Raw genomic sequence first — 23105 nt, 5'->3', positions numbered from 1 at the left:
GAAAATTCCGCCGAAATATTGAAAACCATTGAACACTTCGCGATTTTCTCGCCCCGATAAGAAACTAGAAATTCTGTAGAAAAAGAAGATATTTTGCACGCAAAACTGTTGTTTCTGCGGGTTATTAATGCATTTTATTTGAGTTTTTGCCGGAAAATGTGAATTTATTGATTATTTTTGGTTTTTTCCAGGTTAACAAATGCTCAACCGGGGAACTTTTCAAGTTTTTCGGGGTATTTCTGGGCCGCCAAAGAAGTCGGTGTGAGTGTTTTATTTACTTGTTTCTGAGAATTGGGATTTTTAGCTGAAAAATTGGATTTTAAGATGAAAAATTGAAATTTTCAACTAAAAATTTCAATTTTTAGCTGAAAAGTTAAATTTTTAGCTAAAGAGTGGGATTTTTAGTTGAAAAATCGAGATTTCTAGCTAAAAAGTATGATTTTTAGCTGAAAGATTGGAATTTTAAGCAGAAAAAATTGTATTTTTAGCTGATAAATCAAATTTTAAGCGGAAAAATTTGAATTTTTAGCTAAAAAATTCCATTTTCAACTAAAAATCGTGATTTTTAGCTTTAAAAATTGGATTTTTAGCTGAAAAATCGGATTTTTAGCTGAAAATTGAAATTTTTTAGTTAAAAAGTGAGATTTTTTAACAGAAAAGTGAGATTTTTAGTTAAAAAATAATATTTTTAGCTAAAAAATACAATTTTCAACTAAAGATCGTGATTTTTAGCTTTAAAAATTGGATTTTTAGCTAAAAAATCGGATTTTTAGCTGAAAATTGAAATTTTTTAGTTAAAAAGTGGGATTTTAAGATGAAAAGTGAGATTTTTTAGCTGAAAAGTGAGATTTTCAGCTAAAAAATACAATTTTCAACTGAAAAATTGGGATTTTTAGCTTTAAAAATTGGATTTTCAGCTTTAAAAATTGGATTTTTAGCTGAAAAGTGAGATTTTTAGTTGAAAAATTGAAATGTTTAGCTGAAAAATTGGAATTTTTAAGTAAAAAAGTGGGATTTTAAGATGAAAAGTGAGATGTTTTTAGCTGAAAAGTGAGATTTTTAGCTAAAAAATACAATTTTCAACTGAAAAATTGGGATTTTTAGCTCAAAAGTGGGACGAAAGACGAAAAAAAAAATCGATTTTTTACCAAAAATTTCCAGAGATCTTCCGAAATATGACCTCGTAATCGTTGGTGGAGGAATTGTCGGTTGCGCAACAGCCCGGCAACTGCTAATCGAGAAGCCCCAGCTGAAAGTTGCACTAATCGAAAAGGAAAAAGAGCTGGCTGTACACCAAAGTGGCCATAATTCCGGTGTTATTCATGCCGGAATTTATTACACTCCGGGCAGTTTGAAGGCGAAATTGTGTGTGGAAGGGCTCGATTTGTCGTATGAATTTTTCGATAAGGAGAAGGTTCCTTATAAGAAAACTGGAAAGCTTATCGTCGCTGTGGAGCCGGAAGAAGTTCCGAGATTAGATGTTAGTGCGGAAAAAACGTTTTTTTCGGCTTTTTATATTCAAAATGCCCGAATTTTGTTCCGGAAATTTGAATGAACCCGAAAATCTCGAAAAACGGCGGATTTGAGTTGAAAATAGCCCTTTTTTTTCGAAATTTTGAGAAGTTTTGGCGACTTTTGAGTCTATAAAACCTTGGCATGCCTTTTTAAAGGCGCACGGACTTATTCAGATGGGTCTCGGCGCGAATAATATTTTTTTTTTCGCGTTTTTAACGTTTTTAATTAAATTTAATAACATGGCTACTTTTAAAGTCATTTGTTCAGAAAAAATTGGAACTAGTTGAATATTTCCCGAAAAAATCGAAAAATTAATTATAAACTTCAATTATGTTAGTGGAAAAAAAAAATTTATGCTTTTTGAGCTATTTTCGGAAAAATCGAAATTACTTTTCGAAATTCGTGAAAACGAAAAATCTAAGAAACTCAAAATTTGCGATTTTTTTCTGAGAAAAACATTTAAAATTCTTCAAAATAGAGGAAAAATGGCCAAATTTTCAGCTTTTTTTTTTGAAATACGGAATAATTTTCGTTTTTTCGCGAACTTTCCATACTCTTACTAATATTACGAGAACACTAAATTCTAAGAATGCGTATTACACAACATATTTGACGCGCAAAATATCTCGTAGCGAAAACTACAGTAATCCTTTGAATTACTCGTAGCGCTTGTGTCGATTTACGGAAATCAGTTATTAATCGATAAAATAGTTTCTAAAAACACAAAAATGGCGGAAAAAAGAAATCGAGCCCGTAAATCGACACCAGCGCTACAGTATCCATTTAAAGGGTTATTGTAGTTTTCGCTACGAGATATTTTGCGCGTCAGATATGTTGTGTAATACGCATTCTCAGAATTTAGTCGTCGAAAAAAAATGAATTTTTTTTCGAAAAATAATTTTAGAATTTCGTGGTTTTAAAAATGGTCAAAATGTTGAAGGTGGAGTAGCGCCAGTGGGCAAATTGCTTTCAAACACGCCTATGGTACCACAATGACCAAATATCATGATAAAAAAATTCAAAAAAATTTTCTAAATTTTATATGAATTTTTGAAAATTGAAAAAATTTCAGTTTTTGCCTAATTCATATTTGAATTACCGCCAATTTGATTTGTTCGATGGAGCGCGCTTGCACGTTTTTAAATTTATTTATTTTATTTTTTTCTTATTTTCCACCCATTTTTAATGTTTTCGGTGTATTTTTGCTCGAATTTTAGAGAAAAAGCCAAGATAAATGCAAATTTTCTATTAAAAAGCACGCTTACAGGCGTAAAAATGACAAAGTAACGATTTTGAACGATTTCGAACCTGAATTAATTAATTTCACTGATTTACGCCTGTAAGCGTGCTTTTTAATCGAAAATTTGCATTTATCTTGGCTTTTTCTCTGAAATTCGAGCAAAAATACACCGAAAACATTAAAAATGGGTGGAAAATAAGAAAAAAATAAAATAAATAAATTTAAAAACGTGCAAGCGCGCTCCATCGAACAAATCCAATTGGCGGTAATTCAAATAGGAATTAGGCAAAAACTGAGATTTTTTCAATTTTCAAAAAATCATATAAAATTTAGAATTTTATTTGAATTTTTTAACCATGATATTTGGTCATTGTGGTACCATAGGCATGTTTTAAAGCAATTTCCCCACTAGCGCTACTCCACCTTTAAGTAATTTTCGAAAATAAGATTTTTTTGAAAATTCGAAAAAAAAAAAAAAAAAAAAAAACGAAAAATGAAAAAAAAAAAAATTTTTCAAAAAAATAAACGAGAAAACTCAATAAAAACAATGTAATTTCATCGAAAAGCGCAAAAAAAACTTTTTCGCGCCAAGACCCGCCGCACTTGATGCGAGGCTGTCCCATTACGGTTTGATCTTCAAAAAATGCGGGAATTTTCAGCCCAAAAATGTGATGTCAGTATGTTCTTAACCATGCGACATCAGTTGAGAACTCTGCCGCATTTTTTGTAGATCTACGTAGATCAAGCCGGAATGGGGCACACTCTGACCTTTAATTTTTAAGCCCTTTAAGCAGGCATGCCAAAATCTTCGCAAAAATTTTTATTTATTTTTCCCGCCAATTCCAGGCTCTCTTCTCTCGCGCCCAAACCAACGGCTGTCGTGACATCGAAATGATCGATTCCAGCAAAATCACAGAGCTCGAGCCCCACTGCCGTGGGCTCAAAGCTCTCTGGAGCCCTCATACCGGAATTGTTGACTGGGGTTATGTGACAAAACGATTCGGAGAGGATTTCGAGAAGCGTGGCGGGAAGATCTACACGAGTTATCCGCTGGAAAAAATTTCCGATAACCACGACCCGGGCTATCCGATCCGGGTGTCCAGCGGCCCGGCGCTGGCCGAATTTGAGACGAAAAATTTGATAACCTGTGCTGGTCTGCAGTCTGATCGAGTCGCCGCGTTGTCCGGATGCTCGACGGATCCGAAAATTGTGCCGTTCCGTGGCGAATATCTGCTATTGAAGCCTGAAAAGCGGCATCTAGTGAAAACGAACATCTATCCGGTACCGGATCCGAGATTCCCGTTCTTGGGGGTTCATTTCACTCCGCGAATGAACGGGGATATATGGCTTGGGCCTAATGCGGTGTTGGCCTATAAACGAGAGGGCTACTCGTATTTTAGCATTTCTCCGAGCGATTTATTGGAATCTTTGAGTTACAGGTTAGGATTTTGGCGGAATTTTGAACGAAAATATGTATCGATTTTCCAACCAAAAAAACAGCCTACGACCTTAAAGGGGTGCGCATTTACGCGCGATGGTCACGCCACGCGCACCAAAAATCAACGACCATCGCGCGTAAATGCGCTCTCCTTTAAAGTCGAAGAAGTGGAAAAAATGCACTGTATACTCTGCTATATTACGGGAATAACAAATTCTGAGAATTCTGCGTATTGCACAATATATTTGACGCGCAAAATACCTCGTAGCGAAAACTACAGTATCCCTTTAACAGACTACTGTAGCGCGCTGGTGCCGATTTACGGGATTTCCGCGATCATTTTTGTGTTAAAAAAAAATGTTATCGATTGATAAATTATACCGTAAATCGACACAAGCGCTACAGTATCCATTTAAAGGGTTACTGTAGTTTTCGCTACGAGATATTTTGCGCGTCAAATATGGTGCGCAGTACGCATTCTCAAATTTAGTGTTCCAGTAATAGGGCCGATTGGAATTCTACAAAAAAACGAATTTTAGCGACAAATCGGCAATTTCCCGAAATTGAAAATTTCCGGCAAACCGGCGAATTGCCGGAATGGAAAATTTTCGAAAATTGGGCATTTTGCCGGAATTGAAAATTCGGAAATTCGTCAAATTGCCGGAATTGAAAACTTCCGGCAAATCAGCAAATCAGCAATTTGCCGAAATTCAAAATTCCCGGCAACCGGCAATTTACCGAAAATAAAAATTTCCGGCAAATCGGCAAATTGTCGGGATTGAAAATGTCCGGAAATTGGGCATTTTGTCGGAATTGAAAATCCGGAAATTCGTCAAATTGCCGGAATTGAAAATTTCCGGCAAATCAGTAAATTGGCGGAATTCAAAATTTCCGGCAAATCAGTAAATTGTCGGAATTGAAAATTTCCGGCAAATCGGCAAACCGGCAACGTGCCGGAAAAAAAATTGCCGAACGGCAATTGCCGCCCACCCGAGGCATTTGGGCCAGGGGTGTGCGGCAAATTTGCCAAATTTGCCTTTTGCCGAGCTCGGCAAATTTGCCGAATTTGCCAAGGTCAGCAAATTTGCCGAATTTGCCAAGCTCAGCAAATTTGCCGAATTTGCCGTACTCGGCAAATATTGGAAAAAGAGATTTGCCGAATTTGCCGAGCTCGGCAAATTTTGAGATTTGCCGCTCACCAGAGGCATTTGGGCCCCTTTTGCACCAGCTACATAAAAAAAATTTCAAAATTTCAGCGGAATGCAAAAACTGGTCAAAAAGCACTTCACATTCGGCATCAAGGAGCTCTACCGGGGAGTCTGGATTGCCGCACAAGTCAAGCAGCTTCAAAGATTTATTCCAGAGCTGAAGCTCAGCGATGTCACCAGGTGCGGCAAAAATCCACGATCTACAAAAAATGCAGGAGAAGAGACGCAGAGTTCTTAACTGACGTCACATTTTTTAGGATGAAAAATTCCCGCATTTTTTGTAGATCAAACCGTAATGCCTGGCAGCACCACGTGTAAATCTGAAAAAAAAATGAACTAAAAATGTTTCCAGAGGCCCCGCCGGAGTCCGCGCACAGGCAATGGATAGCGCTGGAAATCTCGTTGACGATTTTGTGTTTGACAGTGGAACCGGAAAACTGTCTCCCCTGCTGATGCACGTCAGAAATGCTCCATCGCCAGCCGCCACTTCATCGCTCGCCATTGCCAAAATGATTACTTCGGAAGCGATTAATCGATTCAAGCTTTGATTTTTGTATAATATCCCCAGTTCACCTAGTTTTGCCATTTTCACAACTGCCGGTTGCATAAGTTCACATGTAAATACCCCCCCCCCCCCCTTTTTTTTTAGATTTTAGATTGTTTTATTCACACTTTTATACAGAAAAAAAAATAGTTTTAAAAAACCTGTCTTGTAAGTATTTCAACTGGAACAGAACGGAACCCTGCGGGAAATTCGAAAAAAAAATTCAAAAATAAAAAGTTTAGGGCTCAAATACAGTAGGATCCGCCTGATGGAGCACATCCCGAATCGCACTTCTCTGGGGTTCGGCTCAGCTGGTGCATTCTGACATTTGCCCAGGCGACACCGGCTCCGGCACGGCATTCTTTGATCTCTGCGGCCGGCTGCCATCGGTTTGCGATTGGGTCGTAGCACTCGACGGTGTTGAGATAGCTGAAAATGATTTTTTTATTATTTTGGAGCAGAGAGTCCCAGCACGCGTGTATTTTTTCAGCTACCGTAACCGTGAGTACGGTAGATCCACGTGGAGTCAGAGTGTCCCATTTTGTTTTGATCTACGAGAATTGCGGGATTTCAGACGCAGACTTCTCAACTGATTTTGCATGGAAAAATTCCCGCGTTTTTTTGTAGATTAAGTCGTAATGGTGCATCCTGACACCACGTGTATTGGAAAAATTCGTCATTTGAAATCGAAGTGCAAGCGCGCTCCACGGTCAAGTGAAAACACTCCGCCCCCGAATCATGGGTCTCGGTAGGTATTTGGCGGTGAAAACCCGTAAAAATTTTTCTAACGCAATTTAAATTCCCGCCTAAAATTTCTGAAGAAATTTGAATTCCTGTCGAATTTTTGTGAAAAAAATTGAATTCCCGCCATAATGCTTCCAAAGAAATTCGAATCCCGCTAAAATTTTTCTGAAGAATCCACGTGTGGCCAAGCTGTCTCGTTACAGTTTGATCTACAAAAAAAGCGGGAATTTTTCGCCCAAAAAAAGTGCGACGTCAGCATGTTCTTAACCATGCGAAATCAGTTGAGAACTCTGCGTCTCTTCTTCCGCATTTTTTGTAGATCTACGTAGATCAAGCCGAAATGAGACACTCTGACACCACGTGAGAACCTCGATTTGCCACAAAAAACTTTCTGAAGGAATATAAACTCTCGCCGAAATTTTTCTGAAGAAATTCGAATTCCCGACAAAGTTTTCAGAAGAAATCCTATTTTCAAGCTCTATGTTTTCCGTATACAGAAATTGAGCCATTTACCTACCGAGACCCAAAGTTTTAGGGCGGAGAATTTCCATTATTTTCATTTAGCCGTGGAGCGCGCTTGCATCTCGATTTCAAAATGTGCACTTTTCAGCGCTACCACCATAACACGTGGTGTCAAAGTGTCTCATTTCGGTTTGATCCTCGAAAAATGCGGGAGAAGAGACGCAGACTTTTCAACTGATTTCGCATGGTTATGGCTCTTAAGAGTGTGCTGACGTCACAGTTTCCTGGGTGAAAAATTCCCGCATTTTTTGTAGATCAACCCGCAGTGAGACAGCCTGACACCACGCCACCACTTTAATAATGTTCAACTCACTCTGATCCATCATGCCCTCCAATCGCGTAAACCTTTCCACCCAACGCAGCAACACCGACTCCACCTCTCGGGCTTGACATCTTATCCAGCGTTATCCATTTATCAGCATCCGGATCATACCTCTCGCAGGTCTCCAGTGGAGCATTATCATCGAAGCCCCCTATCGCGTACAGGTACCCATCAAGCACACATACCCCACTTCCAGCTCTTCGATTCTTCATACTTGCGATCCTTTTCCACTTATCAATCATCGGATCGAACCGTTCACATGTCTCAAGTGAGGATGTGCCATCATTTCCACCGATCGCAAATAGATACCTTCCGATCACAGCGACACCGACACCACCTCTCTGCACATCCATATCTGCTACCGTACTCCACTCGTCTTCCTCGATATCGTAGCGTTCTACAGTTTTATAGCAAGTGGTGTCGTCTAGCCCGCCAACCGCGTAGATCACATTCTCAATTGATGCTACTGCAATCCCCCGCCTGGCAGTTTTCATAGAAGCAATCCTTTTCCATTGCCTGATGGAAGGCTGGAATGCTTCTGCAGTCGCCAGATGCGCGGTCCCATCGTGACCTCCGATTGCGTACAGGTTCCCGTTCGCACTGACCACTCCGACGTGTCTTCTCTGCGACATCATATCCGGCACTTCGATCCATTGATTTCTCCTCCAATCATAGGCTTCCACACTGCTGAAGGGTCCGCCCGCCTTGCCACGTCCTCCAGCACAGAATATGGCGCCTGCCACAGACTTCCGGAAGGTGGAGGTTGAGCTGGAGCTGGAAGCGGTCAATGATGGGCATGCCATTGATGCTGAGTACTCTGATGTGTTTTCATGATTGCTTTCTGGATGTTTCCGTTTTGACGGTGTCATCGCATCGAGAACCATTGCTGAAATAATCTCCCGGCACTCTTGGGAATTTTTTACGTAACTATTGGAGTTCACAGCTTCACATAGGAAATTCCACCCAACCAAGTGTAGTCGCAAGGTCTTGAATAGCTGCACAAAATGGTGCTGGCGATCTCGGGGATTCGAGCTCACCCACTGAACTATTGTCTCAAAAACGTCTTGCTCTTCCGACACGTTGAGATCAGAACGGTTGAGCAGAGACTTCAGGTGATGGAATGAGATACTGTTGAACTCGGGGCTCTTCCGTATGCAGCGGAACTGGCTCGATGCAAAATCCTCGATAGAAGATATCAGATTGGTGCAATTGTAGATATCGGAGAAGTGATAAAGAGACATGCAGTTGTGTGATGTGATCATTGTGGCCAGGAACTGTTGACAGGCGACTACGATGACGTCCATCTGGAATGAAAAGGGGTTAATCATGGATATAGTCTTAGAAGGCTTCCATGTGGGAGCGGAGCGGCGTTTCCCAGATGTGCATTTTGGCGTGAAATCCGGTGTTTGCGTAGTGAGGATTTAAGGCTGCACACCGTAGTTTATGCAACGCTGCTATGTAGTGAGAAGGAGAGTTACTTGAAAGCGGCCGACACGTTCGGAGTTCCGCGCCGCACTACATCGAGTTGCAGGACATTCCCGAAGAGTCGCGCCGACCGGCGCCCACATGGAAGCCCTAGTTTAGGTTACCTGGTGTCAAGATTTCCCACCGCGGTTTGATCTACGATAAATGCGGGAAATTTTCGTACAGAATTATCTGACGTTGCAAGCTCTGAACTGCTTTTTAACAGCAAAGATTTATTACTTATCTATTATCGAAAAAATACGATCTCACAAATTTCTCATAATTTATTTTTAATCTACCTGTTGAACTTGACTCCGCCCCCAATCTTGTTGCCGTTGTTATTTTGTTGTGGCTGTCTTGTCGAAGGAAGGGGAGGAGCCTAGTCAACAAGGTAGATCAAAAATAAATTATGAGAAATTTGTGCGATCGTATATTTTCGATAATAAACTGCCTAATAAAAAGCCCACGTGGTGTCAGAGTATCTCATTTTGGATTGATCTACGCCGATCTAAGAAAAATGCGGGAGAATGGAGACGCAGAGTTCTCCACTGATTTTGCATGGTTAAGAACGTGCTGACGCCTGTTAAAATGGTCGAACGGTCGACGCACTTCTGGAAGAGATCTAGAAGGCCTAGGCGCTACTGGCAGGCCAAAGGCCTGGAATCCAAAAAATTTGATCTGAAGCCTAGCAAGCTCGCAGAAACATCCCTGTCTTCTAGGCGAATCGTACCTACAAATGAAAATACGGTGTTCTGGATACGTAGGCAGGTAGGCCGCTTCACTGGTTAGCAGGAGACCTCTACCCAATTTTTATGACGATGATAAGCCGAACTCTAGTCATAAATACAAAAAACACACATTTTCCAAAGTATTTCAATGTGATAAGCACACACTTCGTCACTAACCTGCAAAACTGTTGCCGTGAAAATCAGCTGGTGCACGTTGTTCATGGTGATGGCGATTTTGTCAGTGTAAATGTAGTCGACAATAATCCTCACCGACTCTTCGGGAATGTCCTGCAACTCGATCGTCAACTTTTTCATCTCAACCATTCCATTTGTGAACATGGCCTTGAAGTACGGGCTAGCCGCCGCGAGGATGTAGCGATGAGCTCGGATCACTGATCCTGCGACGAGAAGCTCCACGTCGCAGAGCTCTTCAGTCTGTCTCAGGATTCGCATTTGTTCCATGATCTTCGAGGATTGCTCTTGGTTTTCGTACTCCATACAGCTTCCCTTACTGTTTGACACTACTGAAATTCATTGAGATTATTTTAAGAGGACCACGTGGCGTCAGGCTGTCTCATAACAGTTTCATCTACAAAAAAATGCGGGATTTCTTTTCGAGAAAGATTGTGACGTCAGCACGCGCGAAACCAGATGAGATGTCTGCGTCTCTACTCCCGCATTTTTCGAAGATCAAAGCGGAATGGGATTTTTGCAACTCACATTCAAATTCCTCAAATGGGGTATAGCTGACACGTGCCAGTTTTCCATTGAGCACATCATCTGTCGTCGAAATTTGATCTCCGTTTTCAAGCCGAACGGGCCGATATAAGCCTGAAGAGTTATAATTTTAAAAATGCTAACATTTTTCAGAACACAAAAACCTTTCTCATTTTTGTTCAACTCATCCATCGCCTCAATCAGGCATCGCTCTCCATTTTCAACTCGAACTTGCTGCACCGATGGGAAAGAACCTGAAAATTGGAGTTTGTAGTTTGTAGATTGTAGTTTGTAGTTTGTAGTTTGTAGTTGGTAGTTTGTAGTTTGTACTTATATATTGTAGTTTGTAATTTGAAATTGAAAGTTTGCAATTTGTGACTTGTAATTTTAGTATGTAGTTAGTAACGAAAAGTTTTAATTTGCAGTTTGTACTTTATAGTTTATAGTTTTGTAGTTTGTAGTTTCTAGTTTGTAGTTTATAGTTTGTAGTTTATAGTTTGTAGATTGTAGTTTATAGTTTGTAGTTTGTAATTTGTAGGTTTTTCTCAGGATATCACATTTTCGTGCAAAATTCGGCCCAAAATCAAAATTTTAAATCTTAAAATCATTTTCAAATTTTCAAAATGTAAAAAATTTTGACGCGAAATTCCAATTTTAAATTTTGAAAAAAATTTGTCCTGGCAAAGTAGAATTTTTTGGAAACAAAATTTGGCTCAAAAATCCAATTTTAATTTTTTTTTTAACTTTCAACTTACAGGCGATGAAATCAAAATTTTTCAAATAACATTTTGGCGCGAAATTCAAAAAACCCACCAAAAATTGCTTTTGCGTAAACTGGCATATGAAGAGTTACTGTTGAAGTAGTGTTTATTGATATGGAAGAAGCAGGAAGCTGAAATTTAAAGGTTTTAATTTCAAAAATTGAAAAAAAAGGAAGCAGTTTCCTTTTTCAAAACCCGAAAAAAGTTCAGTAAAAGATAAGAAACAAGGTGGGCATTTTTTGCACTCGCAGGGCGGAGCGGGGGGCATGAAAAAATGGACATTGTTCCCAAATCGCGTGATGGTTGAGGGGGAACAGTGTGTTGCGAAAAAGATTTTCAGCAATTTTTTGAAAGATTTAAAATGATCATGTGAATGCTAGGAAAAATCTGATTCGAAATTAAACTTTTTATAAATCCGAGAAAAAAAATCAGAGGATAAAGTCCAGTTAGGGCTTCGTTATGTTTTTTTTTCTGAAGAAAAATAATTGGGGTAAAGTTTTTTTTGGTTATTTTTGTTATGCTAATTTTAATGAGGCGTCACAAATTTTTTGTGATAAACAAGGTACGGTAGCAGAAGCACAAAAATAGAGAAATACGCGTTTTGAACCAAAACGTGGTATTTTAAAATTTTTTTCTGAAAATCGAAAAACAGCTTAAATTTTGGTAATTTTCTTCTCTGTAGAAGAAATTTGATTTTTTTAAAAATCAACATAGACATCGTTTAATGAAGATGTGAAGTAGTGGTCGAGTTTTTGAACATTTTTTTTTTGATTTTTCACGTGGTTCTGGCCTTTCTCATTGAATTTTCGCGCTCCATTGACAATCGCCTGACGAACAAAGTCGTGTACTCCACACGGACAACAAACTTTAGTTTTACAACTAAAACGAGCCGCGACGCGACACGCAACGCGCCGTAAATCTACACAAAATCTCGCCGACCAAAAATGGCCTAGTTCGGCAAACTCTGCCATTTCGATTTATGAGGGAAGCCAGAATTCCGTGATTTTTCAATTTTCTGGAAAATAAAAATGACACCCTTGGACTTGATCCACAACGCGGTAGTTTTCAAATTTTTCTGAATAAAAAATCTATAAAATTATGAAAGTTTTTTTCGCATAAACAGTTCTAAATTTAGAAAATTGTATTTTTTTGAAAGTTTTTTTTTTGGAAAGCCTCAGCCTCAACCTAAGCCTCAGCCTAAACCTAAGCCTAAGCCTAAGCCTAAAATCCTAGGCCTAAGACTAATACTAAGTCTAAGCCTAGCGCCCCGTGGAGAACATTAACTAAATATGCCAGTATTTGCAAAACTATGACATTTCAGAAGTAATGATTAGCAACAAGTTGAGTCAGGGTTTATTGACTTTTTACGAAAATTTCGAAATTTTCTTCAGAAATTCTTGCAGAAAATTGAGCCTACCTGAACACCTTTAAAAAATTTTGAACGTTTTTAATTAGCGCCGAAAAATACTGAAAACTCAATTTTCATGCTTGCATAATTTTGGAAAATTTTCTACAAGTTTTATTGATTTTTCAAAAAGTCCATATTAAAAAAAATATGTTTTTGGAAAAATTAACAATTTACCAAAACTTTGACTGAACATTTCGAATCCTGACCACTACCATAACACGACGCAAACCAAAAAGCCATCAAAATCCGCCAATTTTCTCAACCTTGAACCAGTAGAAGAACTGTCATTCTTTCCCCCTACCACTCATCATTATTTTCTATGGCGATCTATGAGGTTGAACAAAGGACATGGCAAGAATCACCATTATTATTGTTATTGTCTCTATAAACTTATATTTAAAAAAAAGGCATACAGGCAGTACTTGTAGAGGAGGAAGTATGTGTGTGTGTAAAAGTAGGTAGTAATAGTGTCTAATAAAGAAGAAAGGGACAGTTTGGAAAAAAAGAAAAGATGCAGCGACTTGAAAATGCCAAAGAGAGAGAGAGAGAGAGTGAGGGAAGAGATTTAGATGGTGAGACAGAAAATGCTTTTGAAAAGCTGGAGGGCCTTAAACTGGCAAAATGTCGGCATTTTTTTCAGTCTTGAATCGAAAAATCGAAACATGAAATTTTCCGAATTTCCGGAAAAAAAATTTAATTACTTTTTTTTAGGCCGTAGTTTTTTAGACAGTACCAAAATGTTTAGCTAATTTTTGGAATTTTTTTTTAACTTAAAATGTTTGATTTTTTAATGTTTTTCAACCAGCATTGACCCCAATTTATTGAAAATTTGGCTACGTTGGCTGAAAATTTAAAAAAAACTCGGTCACTCTTCCAAAATCGATGGTGGTTTTTATCGAACCTACTTAATTTTGGCATTTTTAGAAAACTCGGCTACCATTTTTTTTTGCGGCCGTGCCACAAGTAACGGAATATTCTCGGAAATCTGGCTTCCCTCATAAATTGAAATGGAGGAGTTTTCCGAACTAGGCCATGTTGGGTCGGGCATATCTGGGGTAGATTTACGGCGCGTTGCGTTTCGCGTCGCGGCGCGGTTTTAGTTGTAAAACTAAATGTATTTGTCCGTGTGGAGTACACGACTTTCCCACGCGTTGTCCGGCAGGCGATTGTCAATGGAGCGCGAAAAATTCAATGAGGAGGGCCTGAACCCCGTGATGTATTGGTAATTTTTGAGACCAATTTTTAAAACTTTGGCTACGTGGCCTAGAAATTTTTTAAAAACTTGGCCATTATTTAATTTTGGCATTTTTAGAAAAGGGTTTTTCTGGAAAAAATCGAAAAATCTAAAAATATTTTTTTTCCAATTTTCGCCTACTTTTGAAAACCAAAAAATCTGATTTTTTTTGAAAATATCTCAAAAAACATCTAAATCTGTCAAAAAAATTTTAATTTAAAAATATTTAAAATATAGAAAAATGGCCAAAAATTGTTGAAAAATTATTTATTTTTCCAAAAAAGAAACGATTATTCAAACTTAAAAAAGGGTCCAAAAAAATCGTATTTTTGCGCTCAAAAAATTTCGAGTAAAAACAAAAAAAAGAAGCACATCCATATACACATATATATATATATATATCTCGAGAATACATTATTCCCAAAAAGTCGTCGTTTCGAAAACCAAAAAGAAGAAGAAAAAGAGAAGTGGAATGGAGTAGAGTGGGTTGAAAAAAGTGATGGGATGGGTGGGAGGAGACGTAGTGGAATGGTGTCATGGGAAAGAATATTTTTATTTTGTTTTAAATTTTTTATAGCTGGAGGAGGAATTTTTATTGAATTAAATTTGAATTTGAGGCTCAATTAACCCCCCCAAAAAATAAAAATTGGAGCAAAAATGGTTGAGTTGAGGAACCATTAAGTGGGCGGGGATTTGAAGGAGTTCCGCCAATCTTTTTTTAATTTAAAAATTAAACTTTGAATTCCCACAATAATTTTTTGAAAAATTTATCAGGTCGTCCCATAAGTTTTTGTACTTTTTTTCGAATTATCCACAAAACTTTTTCGGACAATTCTAAGATTTTATATTTATGGTAGCATGTCACCAACTTGTCACCTTAATGCAACATAACTCTGACATCCCAGGCCCCCGCGGTTCTTTAGAAAAACGAGTAACTATAGAATCAGCTTTTTACACCATTCCTTCTGGAGTTTATTCTACACCATCCATAGCTTAAAGTAATGGTTAATATATACTGTCAAGTAGATGCTTCCACACTCTTGTTTTAAATAATTATAAATTTAGTATAACTATTCCGGAAAAACTACTGTAGCTAAACACAATTGTTGAGGCCAATTAAATAGGGCGTCCGAGTTTTTGATTCCTGCGAAGCCGCTGAGAATGGAACGGGTGCATTGTTTATGTTTACGATAAGTGCACATCATGTGCAGTCAAAATTTAAAAAAAGTTTAATTTTTTCAGTCATGGGGAAATGTTATAATTGAGAATTTTGTAACCACACTATTTTGTACTTTTTAACAATTGGCTATAGGAGTGATTGAAGCATATATTGGTCCATTTAGTCCTCGGAATGAAAGATAGATAATTAAGTCTAGTGTTATTTAGAAGTGAATCTATGTATCATAAATAAAATAAAAAACTTTACTGGTGGCCTCTTCGTTCAAACAATCTACATGGCCAACCTCATGTGATACCCGGCATTTATAGTGTTGGGCTTCTAACTTATGGTTGAGAAATCAGCAAGTAAAACAAAGTTTATATTTGTACTATGCAAGTATTGTTATATAAAATAAGAAACAAAAATTAAAATAATCCCATCACTTTTAGTGAGAAATTATTCCATGAAGATGTTCACTCAGTGGTTGATAAACATGAGCCAAATAGTCCACGTCCAAAACGGCTAATAAGTGCTAATGATAATTTTAACTATACTGACCATGTATTTTGAACCATTATCTTTACTAATACTACGTTTTCATGTTCATTGATTAATTCCCTGTGAATAGCAGGACGAAGGAAAACACCTCCCATTATTTGGGTATGTCGCTATTTTTGGCTCCGGTTTCCGTGATTGTTATCAGGAGGATCTTCAAATGACGCATAAAATTTTTGACAAGTAGTACATACTATACATGCGCATTTATAAAAGATTCGATTTTGTTCTGTCAGTTTAGAACTTGTTAAAAAAGTTTTGAAAAAGTACAAAAACTTATGGGACGACCTGATAAAATTTGAAATCCTTGCCATTATTTTTTTGAAAAAATATAAGCAAACGATTTTTCCAGCTAATCGGCAAATCGGCAAACCGGCAAATTGCCGAAATTCAAAATTTCCGGCAAATCGGCAAGCCGGCAAGTTGCCGGTAAGGAAATTTCCGGCAAATCGGAAAATCGGCAAATTGTCGATTTGACGATCAAAAAAGATTTTCGGTAAATTGTGGTTTTTCACAGTTTTTTTTTTTTGAAAATTTCTGAATTTCAATTTTAACCGGCAAAAGTTGTACGCACCTTATGAATTTTCCTAAAAATAAAAATCGGCAATTGACCGGAAATGAAAATTTCCGACAAATCGGCAAACCGGCAATTTGCCGGTTCGCCGGATTTGCCAACAAAAAACCCACAATTGGTTCCAATATAAAAATTTCGAGTTCCTGCAAAACTTCATTTTACATGTAAATAATTTTTGAAACATTAAAGTTCGACTTCTTGCCAAAAACTTGAACTGCTGCAGAAAGTAGGTAATAGGCAGGCAGGCATGAGGTAGGCATCTAAAAACCAAAACAAAAAAGCGCCACAATAGAAACTAAATAATTCCTAAGAAAACGGGGTGGCGGAGAAAAAAAAAGAAAAAAGAGTGCGCGAGCGGAGGGAAACGGCAGAATTATGTGTGTATGTTATGCAGAAAGAAAAAAAAACACGTAGCTACCAATATCATAGTGAGGAAGAAGAAAAAATTCTTACAAACTATGGAGAATTATAGATATAAAGGTAAAATGAGTAGCCTGGGGGGGGGGGGGGAGTAAATAAATATGAAAGAAAAAAGATCGAGCCTTAAATTTTTTTTCATTCAGTTTTTTTTAGCAACGTGAAAAGAGAAAAAACGCAAGACTACTAACAAAATAAGAAAAAAACACAAAATGAAGAAAAAAACGAAGTGGATGAGAGAAGCGAGAAACAGGAAAAAAAGAGAAATCGTAGAAAAAGGAGACGGAATGAGGGTTCACTTTGATTCCTATTTTCCGAAAAGGGGGGATTAAATGAGGTGGCTCACCCGTTGGAATGGAATGAAGAGATTGATGGCAGCTGACATTTTGGGAAAAATTGAAATTGGCGGAGAGCAGGGGTGTATTTATGAGTACAAAATATTACGGGAGCAATAAATTCTGAATTTTTTAAACCTTTTTTTTACTATTGTGTTTTTTGGTGATTTTTGTCGTTTTTTTTCAATTTTTCTGGACTTTCAGGAATTTCGGGAAATATCTTTTTTCTCTTTTTTTCTTCCCCCCCCCCGCTCAGCCCTGTCTAATCCGAAGCCTAAAAATGAGCCCAGGCCTAACCCTAAGCCTAAGCCTAAGCCTGAGCCTCAGCATAAGCCTAAGACTAAGCCTAAACTTAAGCCTAAGCCTATGCCTAAACTTAAGCCAAAGCGTAAGCCTAAGCCTAGGAATACGCCTAAGACTAAGACAAAGCCTAAGCCTAAGCTTTAGCCAATTTTTAGTATTTTACCTAGAAAATTCAATCAAAAACAAATCGCTGGCCGAAATTTTTCACAGCCACGAAAAAATTGAAACAATTTTTAATTGAAAAGATATGTCGTATTTAACCAAAAAATATCAGACCACCAGGTTCAACACAGCAATAAACTGACTCACAGCGACCAAAGGACATAGAGCGGTGAGGAATATAGAATTTCAAATGTCGTCGCCCATTAAAATATTTTTTGTTCTGTTGGAGAAATTTTTTAGGTCAAAAAAGTCGGAGTCAGAGCCAAAAATTGAGAGTCAAAAGCAAATCTTCTCCCAAAATCTCTTTTTTTTTTTTGAAAAAAAAACAAAAAAGATGTGACATTTGCCTCGAGTGTCATTTATTATTCGTATTTTCGTAAAGTGACAAACAAGTGGCACTTTATTTTGGATATAAACCCATCGTGGTGAGACCCATCGTGGTGAGACCCATCGTGGTGAGACCCATCGTGGTGAGCCCAATCGTGGTGAGACCCATCGTTGTGAGACCCATCGTGGTGAGACCCATCGTGGTGAGACCCATCGTGGTGAGACCCATCGTGGTGAGACCCATCGTGGTGAGGTCCATCGTGGTGAGACCCATCGTGTTGAGACCCTTCGTGGTGAGGTCCATCGTGGTGAGACCCATCGTGGGGAGACCCATCGTTGGAAGGAATATTAATTTAATGAAAACTGGAAACTAAAACTATTTTTGAAAATATAAATTTACGCCGTTTTTCGTAGGAAAAAGTGTAAACGGTTGCTATGGGGAAATATAAAATACACGTGATAATCATATGGCGCTTTTTCGAAACTTTTAAAGTAAAATTAAAGTAAAACGTGCTGCGCCTTTAAAAGTAACTAATTTTTAAAGATGGAGTACAGAAATCTAAAACTTTTTTGGCCTTTTTAGACCCAAAATGATCCAAAACTACCGAACTTCGTAATAAGACGTTTTGAAAATTTCTCAAAAAAAAATTATGGCGGTTCAAAGTTCTGGAAAAAAGGTCCATTTTTAGCTAAATTTAAAAAAAAACAAATCAAATATGAAAGCTATACGTATATAGCTGAGAGATCTGGAAAACAAACACACATAGCAAGATATAAATACTAGGTGCTAGTGTTTGTGGTCGGGCGTATAAAAATAAAGAAGAAGAAGAAGAGGAGGAGATGATGATAGGTGAGGAAGGAAGAGGAAAGGAAAAGAGAAGAATGAAAAAAAGAAAGAGAGGAAGCCCCAATGAAAACAAGAAAAAAAAACGTCTGCAAGATGAGAAGGGGTGAGTAGTAGTGTGTTGATCATCAATCAATGCTTCCTCTCCTTTTCTATCTGCGCGTATTAAAAAAGTGAGAAGAAGGTGAAACGATGATGACGACGAAAAAGTGAAAATATGGCCTAGAACTGGATTCAAAACCTTTTCGTTTTTTGTTGAAATTTTTGGAAAATTGACATAACGGTATGTCCCGAGAAGTGGTACGAAATTTGCCTACCACGGGGTTCTGGCCTTCCTCATTGCATTTTTCGCGCTCCACTGACAACCGCCTGACGGACACCGCGTGGGAAAGCCGTGTACTCCACACACGGACAACGAAATTTAGTTTTACAACTAAAATCGAACCGCGACGCGACACGCAACGCGCCGTAAATCTACCCCAGATATGGCCGAGCCAAAATGGCCTAGTTCGGCAAAACCCTTACATTTCAATTTATGAAGGAAGCCAGAATTCCGTGTAAAAATTAGAGAATTTTTTTTTTCGATCATTTTGTTTTTCAAATTTCATAAAATGAAGGTGTCGTTTTTAAGAGTACCAGTTCTCGGGCCGTGATGATATTACGGGAACACAAAATTCTGAGAATGCGTACTGCGCAGCATATTTGACGCGCAAAACATCTCTTAGCGAAAACTACAGTAACTCTTTAAATGACTACTGTAGCGCTTGTGTCGATTTACGGGCTCGATTTTTTAAAATGATTTTCTTTTCGAAAAAAATCTACTGGATTTTAATATTCTATAGACTCGGAAATGGAGCCCGTAAATCGACACACCAGCGCTACAGTAGTCATTTAAGGGGTTACTGTAGTTTTCGCTACGAGATATATTTTGCGCGTCAACTATGTTATGCATGCGCCAAAATTTCAGTCTGCAGAATATTACCCAAAACCGACATTTTGTAATTTTTGCGCCAAGAATACTGTGCCCTGGTCTCGGCACGACAAATTTTTGTTGAATGCGAAAGAGTTCTGTAGTTTTAAAATTTCAATGCGGCGGCGGGGTTGTAATCGTTTTTTATAGGTTTTTTGTAGTTGAATTTTTATCGAAAAGCTATAAAAATCGACGAAAATCCGGCAGCAACGAAAGTTCCAAACTACAGTACTCCTTAAAAGCGCACACCTATTCGCATTTGACAGAAATTTGTCGTGTCGAGACCAGGGTACCGTATTTTTGGCGTAAAATTAAGAGAATTTCAGAAAAATCACGTGGTGTCAGAATGCCCCATAACGGTTTGATCTACAAAAATGCGGGAATTTGGACGCAGACTTCTCAATTGATTTTGCATGGTTAAGAACGTGCAGATGGCGTCACATTTTTTGGTGGAAAAAATCCCGCATTTTTTGTAGATCAAACCGTTATGGGACAACCTGACACCATGTGAAAATTGCAATAAACGGGTAAAAAGACGCACAGCATTTCACACAAATGATTATTGTAAAAATATTTCGTTCGTGGCGAGACCTTTTTCACAAACAATTTACAATAGTCCAAAAAATTTCAGCATACTGGAAAACCAGGCCAGATTGAATGCTCCCGAGTTTCGGCGGGGGGTGCGTGTAACTACTCGGTTTGTTTGACAATTTGGAAGAGCTGCGAGAGAGCGAAATAGTGTTGATTTTGGGGAGTGCGCAGAACGGGTGAGCTAGATTTTCGGGTTGGTTGCACGTTTTTTTTCTTGCTCGGTTGTGCATGAGACGCGCGCGAGCAAGGGTCGACCTGAGTTTTTGACACGTCACAGTTATAGATACCATGCATTTAAAAAATAATTAACAATCGAATCTCAAATTTCATGTATTTTAACAAATAAATAGCCAAAGTATTTTAACAGAACAAATGAAAAAAACAAAAAAAATTCGGTGCCTCATGCTGGAATCGAACCAGCGACCTTCTGTTTACTAGACAGACGCTCTGCCACTGAGCCAATGAGGCGCTGGGTGAAAGGGGGAAAAAGGTCGAAGAAGAGACTTATGTCGCTGCCGCTGCCGGCGTCGCACGAAGACTATACTTTCGGCGGTCGTAAAATTGCCGGCACACGCCAACCATAATTGTCGTACGAGATACTTGAACGAAGAATGTGACGTCGGCGTCTGGAATCATTGATTTTTTGATTTTTTTGAAATTTTTTCAGATTTTTAGAGACACTAACGATTTAGGCTAACTCTCGCAGTCGGAGCCAGCGCACAAACGGCGTCATCGACCATTTGGAGCACGGAATTCTTCGCCACAGAATCGTTATTTCTCGCTTTAAATTCCACGGAATACGTGGGAAGTTTGCCAGTGCCGTCTGCCTTCAATGTGTCGGAGATTACCTGAAAAATTACTTTTTTTTATTTTATTAATTAATTTAATTAAATAAAAGCACCTTCATCAAAACTTCATTCATTTTTGAAAGATCCACAGCTAAAGTATGCTCCACCGGGTAAACTCGTTGCAAAAACCTGCAACGCGGAGCTTTTTGCGTCAGCTCGACCATTTTTTCGGCTAAAAGTTGAATATTCGCGTTTTTCACGCTCACAAAAATGCAATTCTTCACTCCCGTCGGTCTTTGAATGCATCTTCTCTCTTTTTTCACGAAATTTCCCGGCTTCGGCTGCCTCTGATCATCACAAGCCTTTTTCAACGCATCGGCAATGTCTTCATCGGAATCTTCAGCTTCTGCTGGATTTCCGGGTGCTTCTGAGCCTTGTGGAGCAGCTTCTGGTGCTTTAAGAGAGATTCCATTCGCCGGGTCTTCGAGAAGCTCGTCAATAATACTGTAGGCTTCTTGTAGGGCCTGCTTTTCGTGGCCTTCGCAGGAAAAGAATAGTCCGGTCACTCCGGCTTCCACAGATTTTTGTTTAACTCTGAAATTGTCTTAGAATAGTTTTTTTTTCTCAAATTTTAGCTCTCACTTTTGATTCCATCGGTTATGCTTTCGTTTTCTGTCGTTATCTGCCATTTTCAGTGATTTTTTCTGGAAAAATTGAAATTTTTGAATGAAAATTATTGTTTTTGAAGTTTTTTAACGAAAAATCAACGAAAAATGCGAAAAAAACACATAAAAACAATTAAAAACAAAAAAAAACAATTAATATTCCCTCCAACTTCTCTAAATCTCTTCTCTCTTGCACGTAACCACAGAGCGCGTTTGCACACCTTTAATTGCAGAGTCACCACCACTTTATGTGAAACAAACTACGAAAAAGAGGCGGTTCTTTACAGCGAAACTTGAAAAGAGCAGCCTCACTTGATAATTAGATGAAAAAATTTTGAATATACATTTACTATTTTGACGGAAACGCTGGAATTTGCGAAAATTTCGTGATGGCGTGCAAAATGACCCGCACCTTTTTCCGGTATTCTTCTTCTAGAAAATATATATTTCCTGAAAAAAAAGCTGAAATTCACAATTTTTCGAGCAATTTTTGATGTATAATAAGTATATATCCCGAACAATTTACCAGTTTTTTCCCGATTCACCAGTAAATTTGCTTCACATTTGAACTGAACTATAGGTTATCTCGAGATTTTTATCTATGTACCATGTGTTGCGACATTACGAAAAAAACGAGTTCCGACACAAAGGCCATGCAATTAGGTAGTAAATTGGGTGACTAACTGTGTGACGCGGCTATTATGGGTACGCAGAAAAATCCACGTGGAAACGCGCTCCACTGCCAATAGGAAATTCTCGGCCCCCGCACCATGACCCGCTAGGTGTTTGGCGGCAAAATAGTACATTCGAACGTTTTGGATTAGTTATGCCGATTTCGCCGGTTTCCAAGAATTTTTTGCCATTTTTTTCCTGTTTCAAATTTCCCGTGGTTTTAATGTTTTTAGGCCAAATTGGTGTTTTTAGGCCAAAATGACGAATTTCTGATTACCCTCATAAATTGAAATGGAAGAGTTTGCCAAACTAGGCCATTTTGGCTCGGCCATTACTGGGGTAGATTTACGGCGAGTTGAGTGTCGCGCCGCGGCTCGATTTTAGTTGTAAAACTAAATGCATTTGTCCGTGTGGAGTACACGATTTACCCACGCGTTTTCCTTCGGACGATTATCAATGGAGCGCAAAAAATTCAATGAGGAAGGGTAGAACCCCGTTATTTCGGCAATTTTCCTGTTTTAATGATTTTTAGGCCAAAATCACGGGGTTCTGTCTTTCCTCAGAGAATTTTTCGCGCTCCATTGACAATCGCCCGGCGGACAACGCGTGTTAAAATCGTGTACTCCACACGGACAAATAGACTTAGTTTTACAACTAAAATCGAGCCGCGACGCGACACGCAACGCGCCGTAAATCTACCCCACTTATGGCCGAGCCAAAATGGCCTAGTTTGGCAAACTCTTCCATTTCAATTTATGAGAGGGAAGCCAGAAATCCGTGGTAGCTTACAAAATGAAATTCCAGAAAAAGTAAAATAGTTACCACCTACCGTATTAGAGCTTGACGGCATAGTTGGCGCCTCCGCGGTAGATCTGTTGAAGGTCCACATGTTTTTTTT

At 38.5% G+C, this 23105-nt stretch overlaps 3 protein-coding genes and 3 non-coding genes across 9 annotated transcripts; 2 read left to right on the top strand and 4 right to left on the bottom strand.

Moving 5' to 3' along the window:
• Positions 1–191: 191 nt before the first annotated feature.
• Positions 192–6102, top strand: lhgd-1 (L-2-hydroxyglutarate dehydrogenase, mitochondrial; the record flags this gene model as incomplete). 2 transcript variants are annotated; one of them, NM_071329.7, is made up of 5 exons in its annotated part: positions 192–261; positions 1162–1480; positions 3602–4194; positions 5450–5581; positions 5754–6102. In NM_071329.7, the coding sequence occupies 5 exons, from the start codon at positions 200–202 to the stop codon at positions 5947–5949; spliced, it is 1302 nt and encodes a 433-aa protein (NP_503730.1). The 2 variants fall into 2 exon arrangements, with proteins under 2 accessions (NP_503730.1, NP_001303770.1); NM_001316841.3 differs by lacking the exons at positions 192–261; positions 1162–1480 and having other exon boundaries at positions 3647–4194; positions 5754–5949.
• On the bottom strand, positions 6061–23105 carry kel-8 (the record flags this gene model as incomplete). 3 transcript variants are annotated; one of them, NM_071328.9, is made up of 7 exons in its annotated part: positions 6061–6374; positions 7525–8837; positions 9903–10249; positions 10446–10556; positions 10607–10696; positions 11256–11334; positions 23037–23105. In NM_071328.9, the coding sequence occupies 6 exons, from the start codon at positions 11281–11283 to the stop codon at positions 6191–6193; spliced, it is 2073 nt and encodes a 690-aa protein (NP_503729.4). The 3 variants fall into 3 exon arrangements, with proteins under 3 accessions (NP_503729.4, NP_001300209.1, NP_001300210.1); NM_001313280.3 differs by having other exon boundaries at positions 6191–6374; positions 23037–23096; NM_001313281.3 differs by lacking the exons at positions 9903–10249; positions 10446–10556; positions 10607–10696; positions 11256–11334; positions 23037–23105 and having other exon boundaries at positions 6191–6374.
• On the bottom strand, positions 12373–12430 carry W02G9.6. The gene has a single exon (NR_068645.1). It is a non-coding gene; the product is annotated as an Unclassified non-coding RNA W02G9.6 (non-coding RNA).
• thum-1 (THUMP domain-containing protein) lies at positions 20393–21574 on the bottom strand. Its single transcript, NM_071327.4, has 4 exons — positions 21513–21574; positions 20984–21464; positions 20768–20930; positions 20393–20708 (listed from the first exon to the last, which is right to left on the bottom strand). The coding sequence occupies exons 1-4, from the start codon at positions 21557–21559 to the stop codon at positions 20587–20589; spliced, it is 813 nt and encodes a 270-aa protein (NP_503728.2). The 5' UTR covers positions 21560–21574; the 3' UTR covers positions 20393–20586.
• Positions 20458–20558, top strand: W02G9.7. The gene has a single exon (NR_068644.1). It is a non-coding gene; the product is annotated as an Unclassified non-coding RNA W02G9.7 (non-coding RNA).
• Positions 20479–20550, bottom strand: W02G9.t2. The gene has a single exon. It is a non-coding gene; the product is annotated as a tRNA-Thr (tRNA).

This window comes from Caenorhabditis elegans, chromosome V (assembly GCF_000002985.6).
Source record: "Caenorhabditis elegans chromosome V".
Taxonomy (NCBI): Eukaryota; Metazoa; Nematoda; class Chromadorea; order Rhabditida; family Rhabditidae; genus Caenorhabditis; species Caenorhabditis elegans.
This window is presented reverse-complemented; position numbering and strand designations above follow the sequence as displayed.

Excerpts from the sequence above, each read along its gene's own strand:
- thum-1 (NM_071327.4), bottom strand. The coding sequence starts at position 21,559 with ATGGCAGATAACGACAGAAAACGAAAGCATAACCGATGGAATCAAAA. Across the intron at positions 20,931-20,983 it reads TGAATGAAGTTTTGATGAAG|GTAATCTCCGACACATTGAA; the intron begins GTGCTTTTATTT and ends GTAATTTTTCAG. Across the intron at positions 20,709-20,767 it reads TGCGAGAGTTAGCCTAAATC|ACGCCGACGTCACATTCTTC; the intron begins GTTAGTGTCTCT and ends CAATGATTCCAG.